The 17,334-nt window shown below is 48.5% G+C and overlaps 1 protein-coding gene across 5 annotated transcripts in view; it reads left to right on the plus strand.

Annotated features, from left to right (window-relative positions):
* The window catches only part of MED12 (mediator complex subunit 12), a 1,704,158-nt gene that overhangs the window by 397,831 nt on the left and 1,288,993 nt on the right, over positions 1-17,334 (plus strand). For all 5 annotated transcript variants that reach the window (XM_069612388.1, XM_069612385.1, XM_069612387.1 and 2 more), the window contains exon 14: positions 11,225-11,308. In XM_069612388.1, the coding sequence (XP_069468489.1) occupies positions 11,225-11,308 (84 nt within the window). The remainder of the gene's footprint in view (positions 1-11,224; positions 11,309-17,334) is intronic.

Genomic DNA, 17,334 nt, shown 5'->3' on the forward strand with positions numbered 1-17,334 from the left:
ACAATGTATCCACTTTCACACTAAAACTGTATCTCCCCAGCACTCCACATAAGGTGGGGTGTGCTGGCTTCACTGAATAAAATGTAAAAGGGATCCAAAGATCCTTTCTACCCTTGGGAACTGTAGTTCTCTCAAGGTTAGCCAGAGGAAGTTAAAAGGGGAGCCCCAAGGGCAACCCATCAACAACAGACACTTATTGCCAAAAAGTTGTTAAAGAGGATAACTTTAAAAGGACACTATGGCAAGTCTAAAACATGACACCCATAAAAACGAGTAAAAAATTCTGTGGGTGTTGAAAAAGGTTCCCACTCACAGAGGTATTAAGGACAAATAATCCACCAGTAAAGCAAAAAGGTCTGGGGTTGACCCAGGTCCGGATGATTTACCATTTCTATGAAAATCTAACCTAACAGCAGATAAAGACCACCAACATGGAAATGGGCAGAAAGGGAGCTGTATCCTGTAAACTATACAGGTCCAACACCAGGGTGGGGGGAACACGCCTGCCTCAACCAGGTACACAAACCACTAAAGTAGCACAGAGGAAAACTGCCACCCCATCATACCTGCCAACTAGACGGACTACCTACAATACCACATCATCTGTAAACCAATAAAACCCTCTACCCAGCAGAAGGACACCACTAAGGCTCTTGACTGCCACCCCTAATAAACATGAATCTACCTTGCCAATATAATGCACATTAGACCGTGCAAGATCCATCCCCGCACACGCCCTCGACATTCACAATCTCATCTCTACCTCAGACCTTGACATTCTAGTATCCAGAGACCTGGCTTCATGCTGCCTCTGGTCCTGTCCTCTCTGTTGCCTTGCCACAGGGATACTCCATTCTCCGTGCTGACAGAGCCATTGCCAAAGGTGGAGGAGTAGCAACCCTAGCCAAAGATGTACATTTGGAGTTCTGGGGTGAACCATGAGTTTCTGTGTTGAGATGGTTTGAGTTTACGAGTTTTAGGCAGGGCAATCATGTCAATCGCTGTAGTAAGGATTTAATCATACACGTTTGCAAGTGTATTGGGGGCATTGTCGAAGGGGGGGACAAGGTAGGAGTGCGCTGAGCAGGTTAAGGAGGCGTTCCTTGGTAAGGTTTGTGGAACTTTGTGGGTGGCAGGGAGATTGTAGTGGGCAAGGCGTGCCTAGTGGGTGAGTGTTAGGCAAGATTGTATGCAGTACCCTTAGGGTGCACTGCAGTAACGTTGACCCCCTGGCAATAGGAACCCAACCTTTGGTATATGTTTGTACTACACAGGTTGGTAGTGTGGCTGAGCAGCCAGGCTTATCTCAAGAGGGGTCAATGTGAGCTGTAGGGGAGTTACACAGAGATTCACAGTGACAAGTATTCAAATAAACACTTACACACAAGGTTTCTTGAATAAACAAATTAATAATTGTTTATCTGTCAGAATAAGCCTTCTCCAGAAGGGAGCAATATAAAATACACTCAAATGCACTTCAACACTGTACATTCTTAGTTTCTAAATCAGTGAAGACCCTTTTGGGATGGCCCACAGTCACAACCTACACCCTCAGGTGACTTCAATAGCTAGGGTGCTGGGGACATTAATATTTTACTGTTGCATTTAGAATACTTTTAGAAATTGGTTAAAGGAAAAGGTTATTAGAACAAACAAGAGATCATAAAACTTCTTAAGCAGGCAAATACTTTAGGTCCACTTAGCAGAGTCACCCAGTTATAACAGGTTAAGCTGTAAGGTATTGTGATTCTGGGTAGAGGGGCACTGAGAAAAGGGCGTTTTTCAGATCTACTACTGTAAAGTGGGTGGCCTGTTTGGGAATACTGCACAGGATGGAGGCAGGATTTGGAGCAAGATGAAATTCTTTCTGTACAATATCATTAAGGGGGCGAAGGTCCTGGATCATCCCCCAACTCCCCCCTGTGGCTTTCTTGATCGAATAGATGGCAGTACTGCATGGGGCTGTTGAGGGTCCAATTATTCCCTTCTGCAAGAGGGCCCATAGTGTTTCTTGTATCCCTGGATAGGGGGTATTTTTTCACTCTTGGTAATATGGCTCCTGGCTTGAGTGTTATTTTTACAGGTGTCCCTTCTTTTAGCATACCCACATCACGTGGGTTTGGGGTCCACAGGTGGTGCGGGACCTGTTGCATATCTGTTTCATAAAAGGATGGTGGCCCACTGGCAGCCATGATAGGGCTTGGTACTTTCCTATACTGCACCATTATGTCACATGAAATGAACATTTCTAACACGATCTCCCCATCACTGTTCCCATCCTCACACAGCTCTTCATTGGTCAATTCTGGTAGTGGTATATTGGCATCAATGCATAGCAATGTGCGCCATTCGCACCCCTGGATGTCGGTTCCCAGTACAACAATTCTCTTTGCAGACACTTGCAGCTAGAATGGTGCCAGCTACCACTTCGGGTGTTGCTACGGGGCGGAAGACAAAATCTGCAGGCACCCTCCATTCTTTTCTGGTAAGCTGGGGTACTGCTCTTGCTAATACTCTAATTCCATATATGAACATATCGGGGTTCACGGGTATCCACTTCACCCTATTTCATTTGCCACGACGTGGATCACCAACATGGCTCGGAGAGAGCACCTGCCGGGGGTGGAGCAAACAACCCCTCTTTCGGTGAAAGATATTGTCTTGTTTAATTTACTGTGCAGGTCCCTCCCCAGTAGGTTGACAGGTGAGCTTTCATATTACAGGAGGGGTGCTCGCACTACCTTTCCCCCCTGGCTTGACATCAAAAACCTCTGTGTATGGAACAGTTACCACAGCCCCAGAGAAACCCTGCGTTTCAAAAATGTTGTACTGATAGTGTGAAGTCACCTTTGCAAACGCATGACATTTCTGCCCCTGAGTCCACCATGAAGATGAACTGTTTATTTCCTATCTCTACCCCCACCAGTGGTTCCTCTTCTGGATGTAAGGTTGTTGATAGTACTGGACACGCAAGTGTTCTCTGTGGGCTGTCCTAGTCGGGATATGTATCTGTCCCCTGGCGAGCAAAGGGGTCCCCTCCCATCATACAGGCACTTTGGTAAGGCGCGGCTGCGCCATTCGGAGCAGTGGAAAAAGGGTGTCTGTTCCCTCCGACCTGATGATTGGGGCGGTTTTGGGTTGTTTACATTGTGTGAGGGTGTGGCGATAGGTGCTGGGACTGGGCATCTGGGGAGGTAACTGGCAGTATGGTAGGGGTATTTCATCGGGTTTCATCATGGATCCTTGGGCTGGCCCTTGTGGACCTCCGGGGTGGGGGTTCCTGTACGGTTAATTGTTGTATGGTTGATTATATGGATATTTCCCACCTGGCCTGCTGCAGCATTCCCTGGCAATGTGCCCCCACCTCCCGCAGGACCAACACTACCCCTGCCCTCCTCCCCTTGGCCCTTGTCCTTCAAATCCGCCTCCTCTTTGCCTTCGGGACCCACCTTGCCCTCCTGGTGGCCTTCCTTGCCATTTAGGGCCCTTCGTATTGTTAATTTCCTCCCCACTGTTCTTGCCTGTTGTCGTTCCACACAGCAGCCATCCTTTCCTGAGTTGCGAGGGAGGCACCTCCCATTTGTTCTGGGGGCGCTACTGCTGCTACTGTGGCCACTTTCACTAGTTCTGTCTGCACTAGTTTTGCTTCCTCGGCTTGCCTTCTCTGAATAGTTTCCTTTTCCCTCTCTTTGATCCTCCTAAAATGATGTACTAAAATGCTTTGAATTTCGAGCCAACCTTTTGCTTCTATCCCTGCTATCTTATCAAGTGCCTTCTGTACTTCTTTTGGCAGTCCTTGCTTTATAATAAAAATAAAATAAGGACGTTGATTGGTCCCACGCAGTGCCCGTCTCTGATCTCCACATCTCTTGGACCCGACGAATGAACTGCGCAGCATCTTCCTCATCTCCCATAGTCTATTGCATTATGGAGTGTAAATCGGGAGTATCTGGGAAGGCTCTCCGCAGTGCGTCCCACACACATGCGAATGGATATTGTTAAATGACATCCTGTCATGGGAGTCATTACTTATGGTTACACCCGGGTACCCCGCTTTCACCCACACTGCTTCTGCCTGCTCTCCTACCGCAGGCACTAACAAGATCTTAATATCTCCTATAGCTAGGGGCAGCCCTGCTGTGTGTTTTTCGAAGGCGTAAATCAATTTTTCCGCACCCGCCACGAGTGGGGGGAGGGATTTGAGGAGGTTGTTTTTATCCATCTGGGCCCATTGAACATAATGAGGCCGACCTGCTCCTTTGTGGATCAGGGCATTTGCAATTTCGAGTTTTACTTTTACACCTTTTACTCCACTACCTTTCTTTTTTGCTAACGCCATTCTCCCGAACCTTTCTCTCAACCTCCCTTCCCCCGTCCCTTCCACTCTTGGTGTTGTCAAATGCTCTTGCTGGACCCCTCCCACTGCTCCTTCCTCTCCATCATCAGTCAATCCAGTACTCCTCATCTCTCACTCATGCCACGTTTTCATATCTGAAACTGTCTGTCTCTGTTACAGAGAATTCTCATAAATGTGCCAATTCTACTTTACAGACCCCCATCACCTTTGCTGGATTTTGAGGACTTTAATTTTTAACCTGGAGAGAGTGAGACCCTTTTTCCCACTCTCTCATGTATTTTTTCTATGATTTGATCACTGGGTTTCTTTAGAAGTATGGAGTCTGACGAACTCCATAGGCATCATGTTTACATTGGTTCACACAGCACCTTCAGTGCAGTGGCACAGGGAAGACTTTTAGATTTCCCAAAGGTTTAAATACCTTCTCTTGGATAAACTACTGTTTCCAAGAGCAGTAAAGTGAAATTGACTTTACTTACAATTGTAACTTTCTAGACCCAGCACACACTATCTTACAATAGGGTGCTGGAGGGGTTACTTGGTATCCCCTTTGTCTAGCTTCTCATGTAACATGTTTGTTACCTTTTCCTTGATGAATGGCTGGTGGCAGTGGTTTACTTTTAACTACCGCAGTGTGCTTTTATCGCGGGCTGCGTTGGCAGCTGCAGTAAAGCCCCCAAGGGTGCCGTTTTTGTCAAAATGGCCCTGGTCGTCTTTTTTCTCCATTTCTTTGTGGAAAAGGTTCTACTTGAGATTTACTTTGCGCGCCAAACCCGGTTTGGTCCTATTGTTAGTTTTGTCTTTGGCGGGATTCACGAGTGAAGCCCACCTCTGGCTCCAGGGTGTCCGGCAGGGACAGGAAGCAAGGGAGGTGCCCAAAACTCACTGTGCTTAGTCTCTTAGGAGATAGGAATGCACCTTTAGGTGATTGGCTGGTTGGCTGTCCAGCAAGGACAGCCACCCTGCTGTGTGATTGACAGCTAGGCTGGAATTAATGGGAGAAACCTTCATAAAAGGTGAGGCTTTTTGGCTTGGAAGGTAGTCGACCACTGGACGAAGGAATCCGAAGAAGAACTTGGAAGAGATGCCTGCTGCAACTCCTGGACCGTTGGCTTGCCCATTTAAGCCCTGCTGCTGTGCTGAAGCTCTGAATTCGTCTCGACTAGAGAAGCCCTGCAAGGATGGATTCTCCCCTTGAGTTGGTGGGTCCAATCAACTCCAACGTAAGCCCAACTGGACATCCTCTCGATGCTGGTTGCATTTCCACTGCTGCTGCTGGTACCAAAGAGCCAGGGAGAGGAACAGCAGGTCGAGCACATAGCTTTTAAGTTGGCCAAGAGCTCCAAGAAGGTCCTCTGGAATTCCAGGAAGCAGGACGGACCGTGGCTGAGCCACCTCAACAGATTGCTGGACCCCAGATGCAAGGAAAGCCCATCTCGACAGCCAATAACTGCAGTGGTGCCATTTGCAGGGACGCAAAGAGCTGAAACCGCGAAGTGCCACTGAATAGAAGTTGGTCTTTTTCTGTCGCTGATCGTCCCATTTCAGTGCAGGAGTCCTCCAGACGTCCTCTCTCTTGTGCCCACGACTGAGGACCAAGAACACAGGATCTGCAGAGCTGCACAGGAACAGAAGCCAGCTGGAACTATTTTCTTCTAACCAAAGGTACTGTACAGTCTAAGATAACTTGTGTAGCCTCACGTGTTCTCAGTTGAGACTTGTCTTGGTTGCTTCTGTGAAGTTGCTAACAGCTTCTTTACCTCACAAGCCATAACAGCTTGTGGCCCTACTTTGATTTCTTCTTTTCTACAAAGACTTCTCAAACGTTGTGCAAGACTTTTACCTACCACTAAGAAGTGCCTCAGCTCACCTAGACTGTTGCCCAATTGAATTTGGCCTGGCCTGGCTCCCTGAATGATTATTCTTCCCTCTGACTTTGTGTTTGGCCTTCCTTCCAGGAAGGGGTTAACTTACTTTGCATTGGGGGGGGTTTCAAACGTACTTGCCTGCCTAAGAATATTTGTGAGATCTCTTGTTTTGTTGTAATAAACTTTTTCTTTGACATGCCCTTAAGTCTTATTCTAAATGCAACAGTGGTATATTAAGGTCCACAGTGTCCTAGTTTTTAAGTCACCCGAGGGTGTAGGAAGTGTCTGTGTGCCATCCCAAAAGGGTACTTACTGATTTAGAAACATTAAGAGCGTGTATTTTGGAGTGTATTTGTGTGTTAATATTATATTGACCCTTCTGAAGAAGGCTTACTCAAACTGACTGGTAAATAAATTAATAATTGTTTAATCAAGAAACCTTTTGTGTGTGAGTTTATTTGAATACTTGTCACTGTGAATCTCTGTGCAACTCCCCTACAGCTCACATTGACCCCTCACGAGATAAGCCTGGCTGCTCAACACGCTACCAACCTGTGCAGTACAGACTTATACCAAAGGTTGGGTTCCTATTGCCAGGAGGTCAAGGTTGTTGTAGTACACCCAAAGGGTACTGCTCCAAATCTTGTCTAACAATCTCCCCTTCCCTTTCTACTTCCACGGCCCATATGGGGGCGCTATCAATCCTAAACAGAAAATCTCCTGACTTCCACTCATCTTCCGGTGGGGGAGGAGAGGTGCTTGGGGGCTGTACTCCGCTCTCTGATCCTCTCGCTGCCTCACACAGCGCTTGAAATCTAGCCAACTCTGTGCAGGCGGAGGTCAATGCTACTCCAATATCCATGGCACTTACTCCTGAGTGGGTAGGAGTTGTTGTTGGTGGATCATATGTTGGGGGTGCGGTGCTGTAATCGCATTTTCTAGAGTACTTCCCCCTGACACATAGGTCGGATTTGAGTACCCCTCTGCTGGTCGCGGTAGATTTTCTTTGGTTACCCTTCTCCCTTCTCATTGTCTCCCATGTACCGCCACCTGTTGTCAAACTTTCCAATGCTATTTCTCTTTTTTCTGGGGTGGGTGTTTCCTCAAACATCCGCCACAGATCTAATATTGCTCTTCTATTTTGTAGTGGCTTCCCCTTGTATTTAGCAGTCAGATATGTTGACATATGATATTGACATATGGTCTAAGGGCACCCTTATCGTAGGAACCTTCCTCTGGCCAGGAGTAGGGCATTCCTTCCCCTTTTGTTTGTCACCCATTGTCTGTGGTATCTTGTCACTGTACAGGCGCAGGCATTTACATAAATGAGATAGTTTGGTGTCTGCCACCATGGTTGCCCTCTAGCTAAAGTATGTCACCACAACTGTGCAGTATTCTTCCTGTCCATATATATCGCTAGGGCCCACAGTGTTAGTCAGTATACAATCGTCAAATGCATGGTAGAACTGTCTTTGTTCGGTCAAGCAGGGTGGACACGATCACTTTTTGGACCGTGAAAAGCAAAACCTATGAAAACAAAAGATGTTCCCAATATGCCAGTTTCTTCCACTTAAAGCATCCCCACTCCTCACTTCTCGTTCACACCATATTTTCCCCTCCTGGGCCTCCTCCCTACATATAAAATAGACACTGAAAATAACAAGCTAAAACAACAACCACTACTTGTTCCCGAGCCCTCTAATTATACGGGGCTCCTAATCTGTCTCTTTATCTGTGTCTTCCTGCATTGGTCGGGACAATGCACTGTGGTTGCACCTTCTACCCTGTCTCGGGGGTAGGCTCCCTTTCCTCCCTCTTTTATATTTTGTTTAACAAAAAATGTAAAGAAAAAATGAATATAAAATGGCCATAAAAAATCTCCACACTCAAATAATCGGTCTGTTCATTCACTTCGAATCACTGCGTGTTCCCCTCAATCATACTGCTCCATACTCAAACCCCAGATGGTGTTCTACCTTGCAGTCTATACTCACGTGTCTGTGTTCTTCCGAAAGCCTCAGTTTGCGGTTAATCCACAACACGTCTGGGCCTCTCCCTGGGTCTGCCCCGGCTCCAACGAGCAGGTGGGGCCTTCGTGAAGCCAGAACCCACAAGAATCGCTTCAGCTGTGCATGCGTTTTTTAGGGGCTGGTCAGCTGTAGGTGGGCAGAGCCTTTCCGGAGAGGCCCCCGGATATCGACGCAAGTACGGGGGCTAAGGAATCACGTCACGGGAGTCGCCAAATTAAGGCATAGACCTCTGTACGCCCACTCCAGAGTAAAGACAACCCATTAGGGAATAAAGCCAAGAGATAGGTTGCAAGGATATCAAAGTTTTACTTGTACAAAATACATGTGTCAGCAAAGAACTCTGCTGCCCGAGAGCGCTCTGCCAAAAATTACACGAGCTGCACATTAAAAAGGCCAAACGCATCATCAGTGACATAATCATATACAGTAGAAATCCACATCGCTGGTTGGTACGAACATATACATGGGCCTGCTCCATAAGGGATGCCAGGTGCTAAGTGACTGTTTCTCCCTCGCCCGCTGGGCTCTTCTTTGCGGTGAATGTCAGGGCATACATAAGATAAAATATATCTAGTCTAAACTAAACAACTGAAACCAGCTATTCATTCAGTATGATGGGTACCTGGGCAACACAGAAAGGGGTGCCAAGACGAGGGGAGGATAAAATACAGTTAAACTGACCGCTACATTCAGGGCTTCATTGATACCACAGTTCCCGCACCCAAGGTCTCCCCCAGTGGTTTTGATCTATGATTTACCTTCCCCTGTGTCTTTGTACCTAAAACCCTCTGCATTGTCCACAAGGCCTTCTGGGGCCTGGGGCCTCAAAACCTTCAACTCTCTCTTCCTAAATATCTTCCTTCTCGAGCTCTTCGCTCTTCCGTCTCCAACTCCCTCCGGATCAGTCGCTTCTCCAAGCAACGAGTTGGTGGTAGATCTTTCTTCGGCTGGGGCCTCCCTCTAGAACAGCCTTCCTGCCCCCATGAAACTTGAGGAGAACCATCTCCGGTTCCGGAAGCACCTCAAAACCTTTCTCTTTGCTTCTGCTTTCTCTCCTCCTCTCCCCTGCTGATTTCCTGGCTGAATCTCACCTTGCACTGGCTACCTGGCCACCCTCTGATCTCGGGCCCAGGTCCCCTCCCCCGCCTGATGCACACCTACACTGCCTTCCTTTCAACCCTGCACCTGGGACTGTGTTTTTCTGTATCCCTACAGTCCCTTACCAGCGCTTGACACTTGATGCCTGCGCTTACCCTTTACCCTTGCACTTGCCAGCTGCTGGCTATACTTTACTTATTGTTATTTATTCTATTATCTTTTTACCCCACTGTCCCCTCCCTTTTCCCCTCGCACTCTCCCCTTCCCCCTTCCCATGCACTTGAGCGATCTGAATGACACCTGGCCTAGTGGGATCGTTGTGTGTCTTCCCTCTGTTCCCCCTCCCTTGCCTCGTCGCACCTTGAATCACTTGTGTATAGGCACTTTATAAATGCCTTATCTATCATATTATATCATGATACGAAAAGACATGTGTTACTATTGGAGAGATATACAGTCATACAGTTGTGCAGGCTTTAGATCTGTGGTAGGTATCATAGGGGGGGCCAGAGCCTGGGAGTCGGATCTTTATCGCTATGTTAAGAAGTAGGGGGTCAGGTCGATTAAGTGTGGCTGGCTACGGCCTGCTGGGTGGGGGTCAAGGGCCTGTGTCATTTTAGTGGAGATGGATTGACACCGCTCTGGTGCCTGGCACATTCTCAGCAGGGTACAGTGTTGGAAATGATACTAGATGTTTGCAACACTGAAGGGACAGCAGGGAAATGGATTTCCGTGGGAACAGAGCGCAAGTGGTGTGGGCCCGGGATGCCAATGTCGGGCAGGGCACCTCTGAGTTGCATGTGCCCTGTGGGTGGGGGCTATTCCCCTCCCTTGTAGGTTATATCGCCTCCTATGGGGTCCGCCTAACTTGGAAGCGCCTAGGGGGGTGGGATCTTCTCATTTTCCATCCCAACACTTGGCCTAAATGTATTTATAATAAACCTTTATTTTTTATAATACTTTTGGTTGTAAGTGTTTCTGTTGAATCCTTTGTATACAAAAAGTTCTTTGTACCTTCCTACACCCCTCTCTCCCCCCTAAAATGAGACTGGCTGCTCCGTATACGCTACGTATATACTCAGGTGGTACAGCCTTATACTAAAAGTGGAGTTTTGTACTGTCTCAGTTATATGGTTTTACTACGCCCTTAGTTGGACTTCAGAAAAACTGGCCTAACAGTGACTTGTTGTGACAGAAAATAAAATGTATCCTTTTATTGGTGTTAATTTTGCCCATTCGTTTTCCTCCAAAAAATAAAAGAAATACCTAAATAATGATTTCTAGAAAGAGAATATGATAAAAGGGGGTGGTACTGAGGAAGGGGGGCTTAGGGAGTACTATGTGTGCGTGCTGATGCCCTGTCCGGTGGGGTCGAGGCGCATGAGAGCTGTAGAGGCTATTCGTTCAGCAGCACTATGGCCCCTGTTGAGATGTTTGGAGAACAGCTGGTGCCTGAGAGTATTATCTGTGTAGATGAAGAATGCGTGGGAGGAGAATCCATAGAATTAACATTGCCCATATGTTATGTTTCCTTCTCTCACATTCAGTGGTTGGCAATGTATATAAAATATGTACATAAAATGGAGCCTTTTAAATAAATACTTTATAACCTAGGTAAAGAGCTAAACATGTGAAGTGCTTGCTTCTAAGATTTGTTTGCAGCCTTTAGTGACAGCTTCATATTGGCACCTTTCTCATTCAGGTTTGTTAAGTTGAAAGCTATTGAAGTGGTTAATTATACAAGCGTGTTCCGAAGTGGGAGGAATAGTACACAAAGTACATGAACATGTTATCCTATTAAGCAGCAGCAGTTCCATGGCAGTCCCCCTTCTATGGTGATTGTAGTAATCAATGCTTTGCTTTCTTCCTAGGACACTGGTGGTCTCTCCGAGTCTATGGATATGGATCACAACTCCAGTGCGCTTTTCGATGAGATGGAAAAAACTGATTTTGCAGTGAGTATTTGTATATAATGAAGCCATCTCTTTGGGGTGAAAGACAGATTTGTTTTTCTGCCATTGGTTTTGGTCACAGGTTGGGGAAGATGATTAAACAGATTTGCCTCCAAGTCGTCAACACGGTAATAAGAATGTTTGGTAATTGCATTGGAGACCCAGTCATAAACATAACTAAGTTTGTTTTTTGTGTATTTCCACTCTCCTGTGTTTTTGGTGTTTGGCCACATGAGTGGTTTGCCCTTTAGTTTTTTGCACATGATGTAATTAGGATACAGGCCCTATCGTGCTACACCATGGACTACAGGAACACCATCCCGTGTTGAAATTCGGACTCGCCAACACTGTTGCAGTTCAAGAAGGAACTCAAAAGATTTTTTCCAGTCAGTGCTTGGGTCCCACCTAGGCTTCTTGTGTTCCCACCCACATGGCCTAAACACCCTGTGCCAGATATTGTAACCACCCTTCTTGCCTCACATGTTGCCATCAACAGCACAAACAACACTCCATTGCTTCTTAGCCAGCTTTGCAATATAGAAAACAGTCAGGTTCCCATGGATACACATATTATGCACACCATGGAGGCATGTGTGCCCCATTCACAAGGCAGTCCACAGTTCTCTTGGATGATAGCACCCAAGACACCAACATTCACAAAATGTCTGAAAGATGATATTTAATGAGTAGTAGAGCATATAAGGTAGTAGCTGGGATCATTCATATTTAAATCACACACCATAAATATCGACACCAAAAGCCCTGCAAAGATTGATTGGTTAGAATTGTTACTGTTCAGATGGATTTCTAAATTCTGGGATGGTGTAAAAGTTTAGGAGGCCACCCTAGTTATAGTAAACAGGGGGATGTGGGAGTTTAGCCAAGCAAGGTAAGCATGGAGAGTGGTCGTGGCTAAGTCTCAGGAGTGGTGAGTGGGGTTCCACAATGGTTCCACTTAGACAGGTAAGTATATATTTATTATAGGCACAAAAACACACTAGGAAAAAAAATGAATCAAGCAGGTAATAATAAAACACAACACTCTAAATATAAAAACACTCCCTCTTGCTCTATCGACGTCCCCTTTCAAACTTTGAAAACTTCATGTTCAATACTCTGCAACTTCCACTAGATGTCAGCCTATGCAAAGCATGAGAATCTAAGCAGATACAAACATCAGAAATAAGATACTGTGAGTAATGTATTCCATATATGATATATTTTATTTATATCACACCCATACATAAGTGTTTTAGGGCTCAACAAGGCAAGGGAGGGGTTTAAGGGAGGACAAACCACTATCTTACTAGGCTCAGTGACATTGAGAACGTGCAAGTACAGGAGAGGTAAAGGGGGAAGTGCAAGGGGCCGGGGAGGACTGGAAAATGCTGAACACGTGATTTAAAAAGTAGTGTGGTCAGCAAGTGCATGAATTAAGCATGCACAGTGGGTATAAATACCTGCAGGTAAGAGGACTGTAGGGTTTCAGATACAGACCCAAGTGCAAGGGATTCAAGGAGGCAGTGCGCATGTGCAACTGGGTGGGCAGGGATCTGGGCCCGAAATCAGAGGATAGCTAGATGCCCAGGGCAGGCAGAAGCAGACAGATCAGCAGGGGAGAGGAAGAGAGAAGGCAGAAGCAAAGAGGAAGGTCTTGTGGTGCTTCCGGAACTGAAGATGGCTCTCCTCATGTTTCAGAGAGGCAGGGAGGCTTTTCCAGAGGGATAGCCCAGCCGAAGAGTGAGACCTACCACCAACTTGTTGCTTGGAGAAGCGACTGACCCTGAGGTAGGTGGAGGAGGAGCGAAGAGCTAGAGTAGGAAGGTATTTACGAAGAGAGAGTTGGAGGTATTGAGGACTCAGAAGGCCTTGTGAACAATGCAGTGGGTCTTGAACTTAACCCTCGCAGCCACTGGGAGCAAATGCAGAGTTTCAGTGCTGGAGAGATACGATCCCTGGGCTTGCCTATCATTTTGGTGCTCGACTGTCCAGTGCAGGACAAAGACTGATATGTTTGGGATATTATTTCTCTGTAAAAGATAGTGAGCTATAGACTCTGGGTAAGGCTCTTGTAACTAGGACTCATGTCTGGCAGAGAGTCTCCCACGACCGCCCTTGTTGTTTGCTGTTCTGGATGTGTTGCAGAGGGCGGAGAGTAGGAACAGGCAGATTTAGAAATGGGCTGTTGCAGTAGTCCAGCCTAGAGAGAAGCAGAGCTCTAGAGACAGTGAGCTTCTGGGGGAAGGAGAGGAAAGGAAGAATACCTCTGAGGAGATACAGTTGGTAGTTTGACTTCTTAGAGACGTCGGAGATGTGAGGAGCAAAGGAGAATGTGGATTCGAAGATAACCCAGAGGTCAGGAAAGGGGGTTGCAGGTGTGCCGATGAGAATCTGTTTTACTGGCATTGAGGCAGAGGTCGTTAGCGGCAAACCACTCATGGATGGCAGACAGTCAGAGATGAGAGAAGGACAAGAGGTGGCAGAGGGGAGCCTGAAAACGAGCGGTGTGTCATCCGCGTAGTACAGAAAGTTGGAGCAGAGAGCGGCAATGCAGAGGGAGAGAGGTGCTAGGTATTGGTTGAACAGCCAGGGGGGAGTGGTTAGACCCCTGAGAAACACCACAGGTAGAGAGTGAGATGGATGAAAGGAAGGACCCAAGTTGGACCTGCGGGGGTATATTGGAGCCGAAGGAAGTCCACCAGGCCATGGCCTGATCAGCGATACCCAGGTTATCACAGAGGCGGTTGAGCAGGATGGCATGGTTAACCTTTTCAAAGGCAGAAGAGAGATGGAGTAGGAGGTGGACAGAGGGGAGATTAGAATCGAGGTTAGAGAGCAGGTCTTCATGGATGTTCAGGAGAGCAGTTTCTGTGCTTCTCCAGCATGGGATCTGGCATGGATCAGGCTGGGCATCCTCGGTAAAGAAAAAATAAGTTTCAGTTGCATTTCTTAACTGTCTTTCTCCTAACAACCAATCACTAGCCTCTGGGTCATACTGCCCCCAGCCAATGACTGCCCTCTACCTAAGCCCCTCCTCTGGCAGCCATCTTCAGATTTTTACCGCACGTTCAAGTGTTGGGAGTCCTCGTGCTATAGCTCTCAAGCTTTTACTGCGTTTTGTGATTTTTCGTAGAGTTTTGCTCTATTTTTTCAGTCAATTGCGCCTCAAGCTCCATCTTCGGATTAACGGGGACCCATTTTCGGATTCTTCAGTGCCCCTCGAGGGCGAATTTTATTGAGTTTCTTGTTGGAGGATTCCAGAAGCTTCTTCAAGGCCTAGGCTGCGTGGACACGGCGAATGAGAAGAATGACTTCGCGCCTCTCTTCAAGGTTTGCCCCGGCTGCAACCTATGGAATTTCTTTTCGGACGACTGACATTCCCTGTGCCTTTACTGCCTGCACTCGGTCCCGACACACGTGGAGGAGGACTGTGTGTCTTGATTGGGAGATGGTACCCCACACGCTGAACGACTGACGCAGGCGTTTTAACGAGTGGCTGCAGGCTAAGGCCCCTGCTCTGGGTGAGTTCCGGCAGCATGCCACCCCTGCCCAGAAGAAGAAAGTTGAGCAGTCTTCTAAGTCCTTTGAGGGCGCCCCTCCCGCGGGGGCCCAACATAAGGCTAAGCACTGCAAGTCCACTGCCCCTGGGTGCGCCGTTGCGACAGGCTTTGCAGCGACGAGGGCGAGTACAGGGTCTCCAGCGCCTTCGACCATGAGCCAACGCTCATGTTCTTCTAAGAGGAGGAAGCCGGACCATCCGGGCAAGCTCTTGGAGAAGACCCAGATAGGCCCTACAGAGAAGGCTAAGGGGGAGCAGGGCTCACCTTCTCCCCCTAAGGTGAAGGCTTCAGGCTCGACCAAGGTCGTGAAGGCCCAGGTACATCTGACAAAGGCCCCTTCCATCGAAGGAGTGGTGGCATCCCTCGCGAAGGCCGCCGAGGCGGATCCGCAGGGCATGGCCCTGAAGGCAAGAGTATCCCTGCCTGCCAGGAGGGAGTCCTCTTTTCAACCCATCGAAAAGGCACCAGAGAAGATGCCTCATTCCCCCGAAACCGTCTCCCTTGGTTGCAGAGTCTGGGTGGGGGCACGGTAGCCCTTCAGTGCTCGGACGTCTCCTCTGAGGAGGAGCTTACCAACCTCCAGACCCTCCAGGAGGAAGGATGCGTCAAGAGCAGGCGCTATGGGAAGGATCCCGACTAGGGCGACAACGATGAGGCCGACGAGGAACAGGGTGTTGAGGGCTTGGAGGACCAGCCTAAGCCGCAAATGCCCTTGCCACCGTCACCGCAGCCACCTGGGGATATCTCAGTGGACATTCTCACTGCTCTGCATACCCTATGCTCTGAGATCCGGACAGGGATGCCTCTTGCACTGGTGGCCCCAACCGCGGCGCCGGGACCATCGGAGGAACCACCATCCAAGAAGAGGTGAGTTCACCCTCCGACTCCTTTCCACCCTTCGCCCCCCACGCCTCCCACCCACCCCGAGGGATGAGACAGATCTGGACATGGCAACGGTGGGCACGGATGATGACTAAAGCGGTTTGCGGGATCTCCCGTCTCCGACTCCCAGATATTCACCGCACAATGATATAGGTTTGTTAGTCGCCATGAACTCGAGGGCCCGGAGCTGTTGCAGCTAGTCCCTGAGGAGAAGAAAGACGATATCCTTTACCAGCGCAGTGAGGCGAAGAGGAAGACCGTACTTTCGATCCCGCTCTTGGATGACATTTGGGATGAAGGGCTGTCCCTTATGAAGAACCCTTCCTCGGCACCAGCGAAGAGGGACCATTAGGAGAATAAATACAGGGTGCCGGACTCTGCGCCCAAGTGCTTATGGTCTCAACCGCTTTAATTCAAGATCGCTCCCCTCCTGGACTTCCTTCCAGATGACCAGAGGGAGATCCTACAGGAAGGCGAGGTGGCATTAGACCACGCCATTACGGTAGCCACGGACATCGCTGACACAGGTTTCTGCTAAATGGGCAACATCATTTCCCTTCGTCGGCGTTGCTGGTTTAGGGCCAATAATTTCTGCCAGGATGTTCACTTGAAGGTGTTGGACATGCCCTTCGACAGGGACAATTTGTTTGGGAAGACTGTGGACGAGTCTCTTCAGGCCATCAAGGGGGACACTGAGACGGCTCGAGCCTTGGGCATGCTTCAGCAACGACAGGTGTCCTTTTGGACTTCTGGGGGAAAATCCCCAGGATTCTTCCAAAGGATTCCGGGGAGGTGTATCGTCCTACTGTCAACCCTCCAGCTCTTCAGGCCAGGAGACCTACAGGGGCCGTGCCAATTCTGGAGGAGGACGTCGCTGCCAAGGCACCCAAGGTGGCACTTCGACGACCAAACAGGATTGAAATGACCGTGGCATCAGGGCTCCCACCCGAGCACCCCGGTGGGAGGCCGGCTGGTGAACTTCGTCAGCGTGTGGAAGACCATCTCCACCAACCGTAGGGTGCTGGATGCTCTCGCCCACGGACACACCCTAGAGTTCCAATGGAAGTGTCCCCATATACCACCAGTGGCCCAGCAGGAAAATCACGTCCCTAAGCTTCTGCTGGAGGTGCGGGCCATGCTAAAAAAGGTGCAATAGAGCTCGTCTGGTTACTCGTCAAAAAGTAGACCAGCGGTTGGAGGCCCATCCTGGACCTCCGACGTCTGAACAAGTACATCGAGTCTCAAAAGTTTCAAATGGTGACTTTTCAGCACGTGCTAGGATAGCTGGAAGAGGGGGATTTTCTATCATTGCTGGACTTGGAAGATTCCTATTTTCACATCCTCATACAGGAGGGCCACCGCAAGTTCCTACGCTTAGTGGTTAAAGAGCAACATTACCAGTTCAAGGCCCTTCCTTTCGGATTGAAGCGAGCGCCAAGGCTTTTCAACAAGTGCCTGGCACCGGTGAAGGCCCAGCTGCGTCTACGAAGGATCCACATCTACCCTTACCTGGACGACTAGCTCATCCGGTCAAGCTCGGAGGACATCGCCTTCGAACACACGCCGAGGACCGTCCAACTCCTGACG

The sequence above is a fragment of the Ambystoma mexicanum genome, chromosome 5p (genome assembly GCF_040938575.1).
Source record: "Ambystoma mexicanum isolate Mex_15411 chromosome 5p, UKY_AmexF1_1, whole genome shotgun sequence".
NCBI lineage: Eukaryota > Metazoa > Chordata > Amphibia > Caudata > Ambystomatidae > Ambystoma > Ambystoma mexicanum.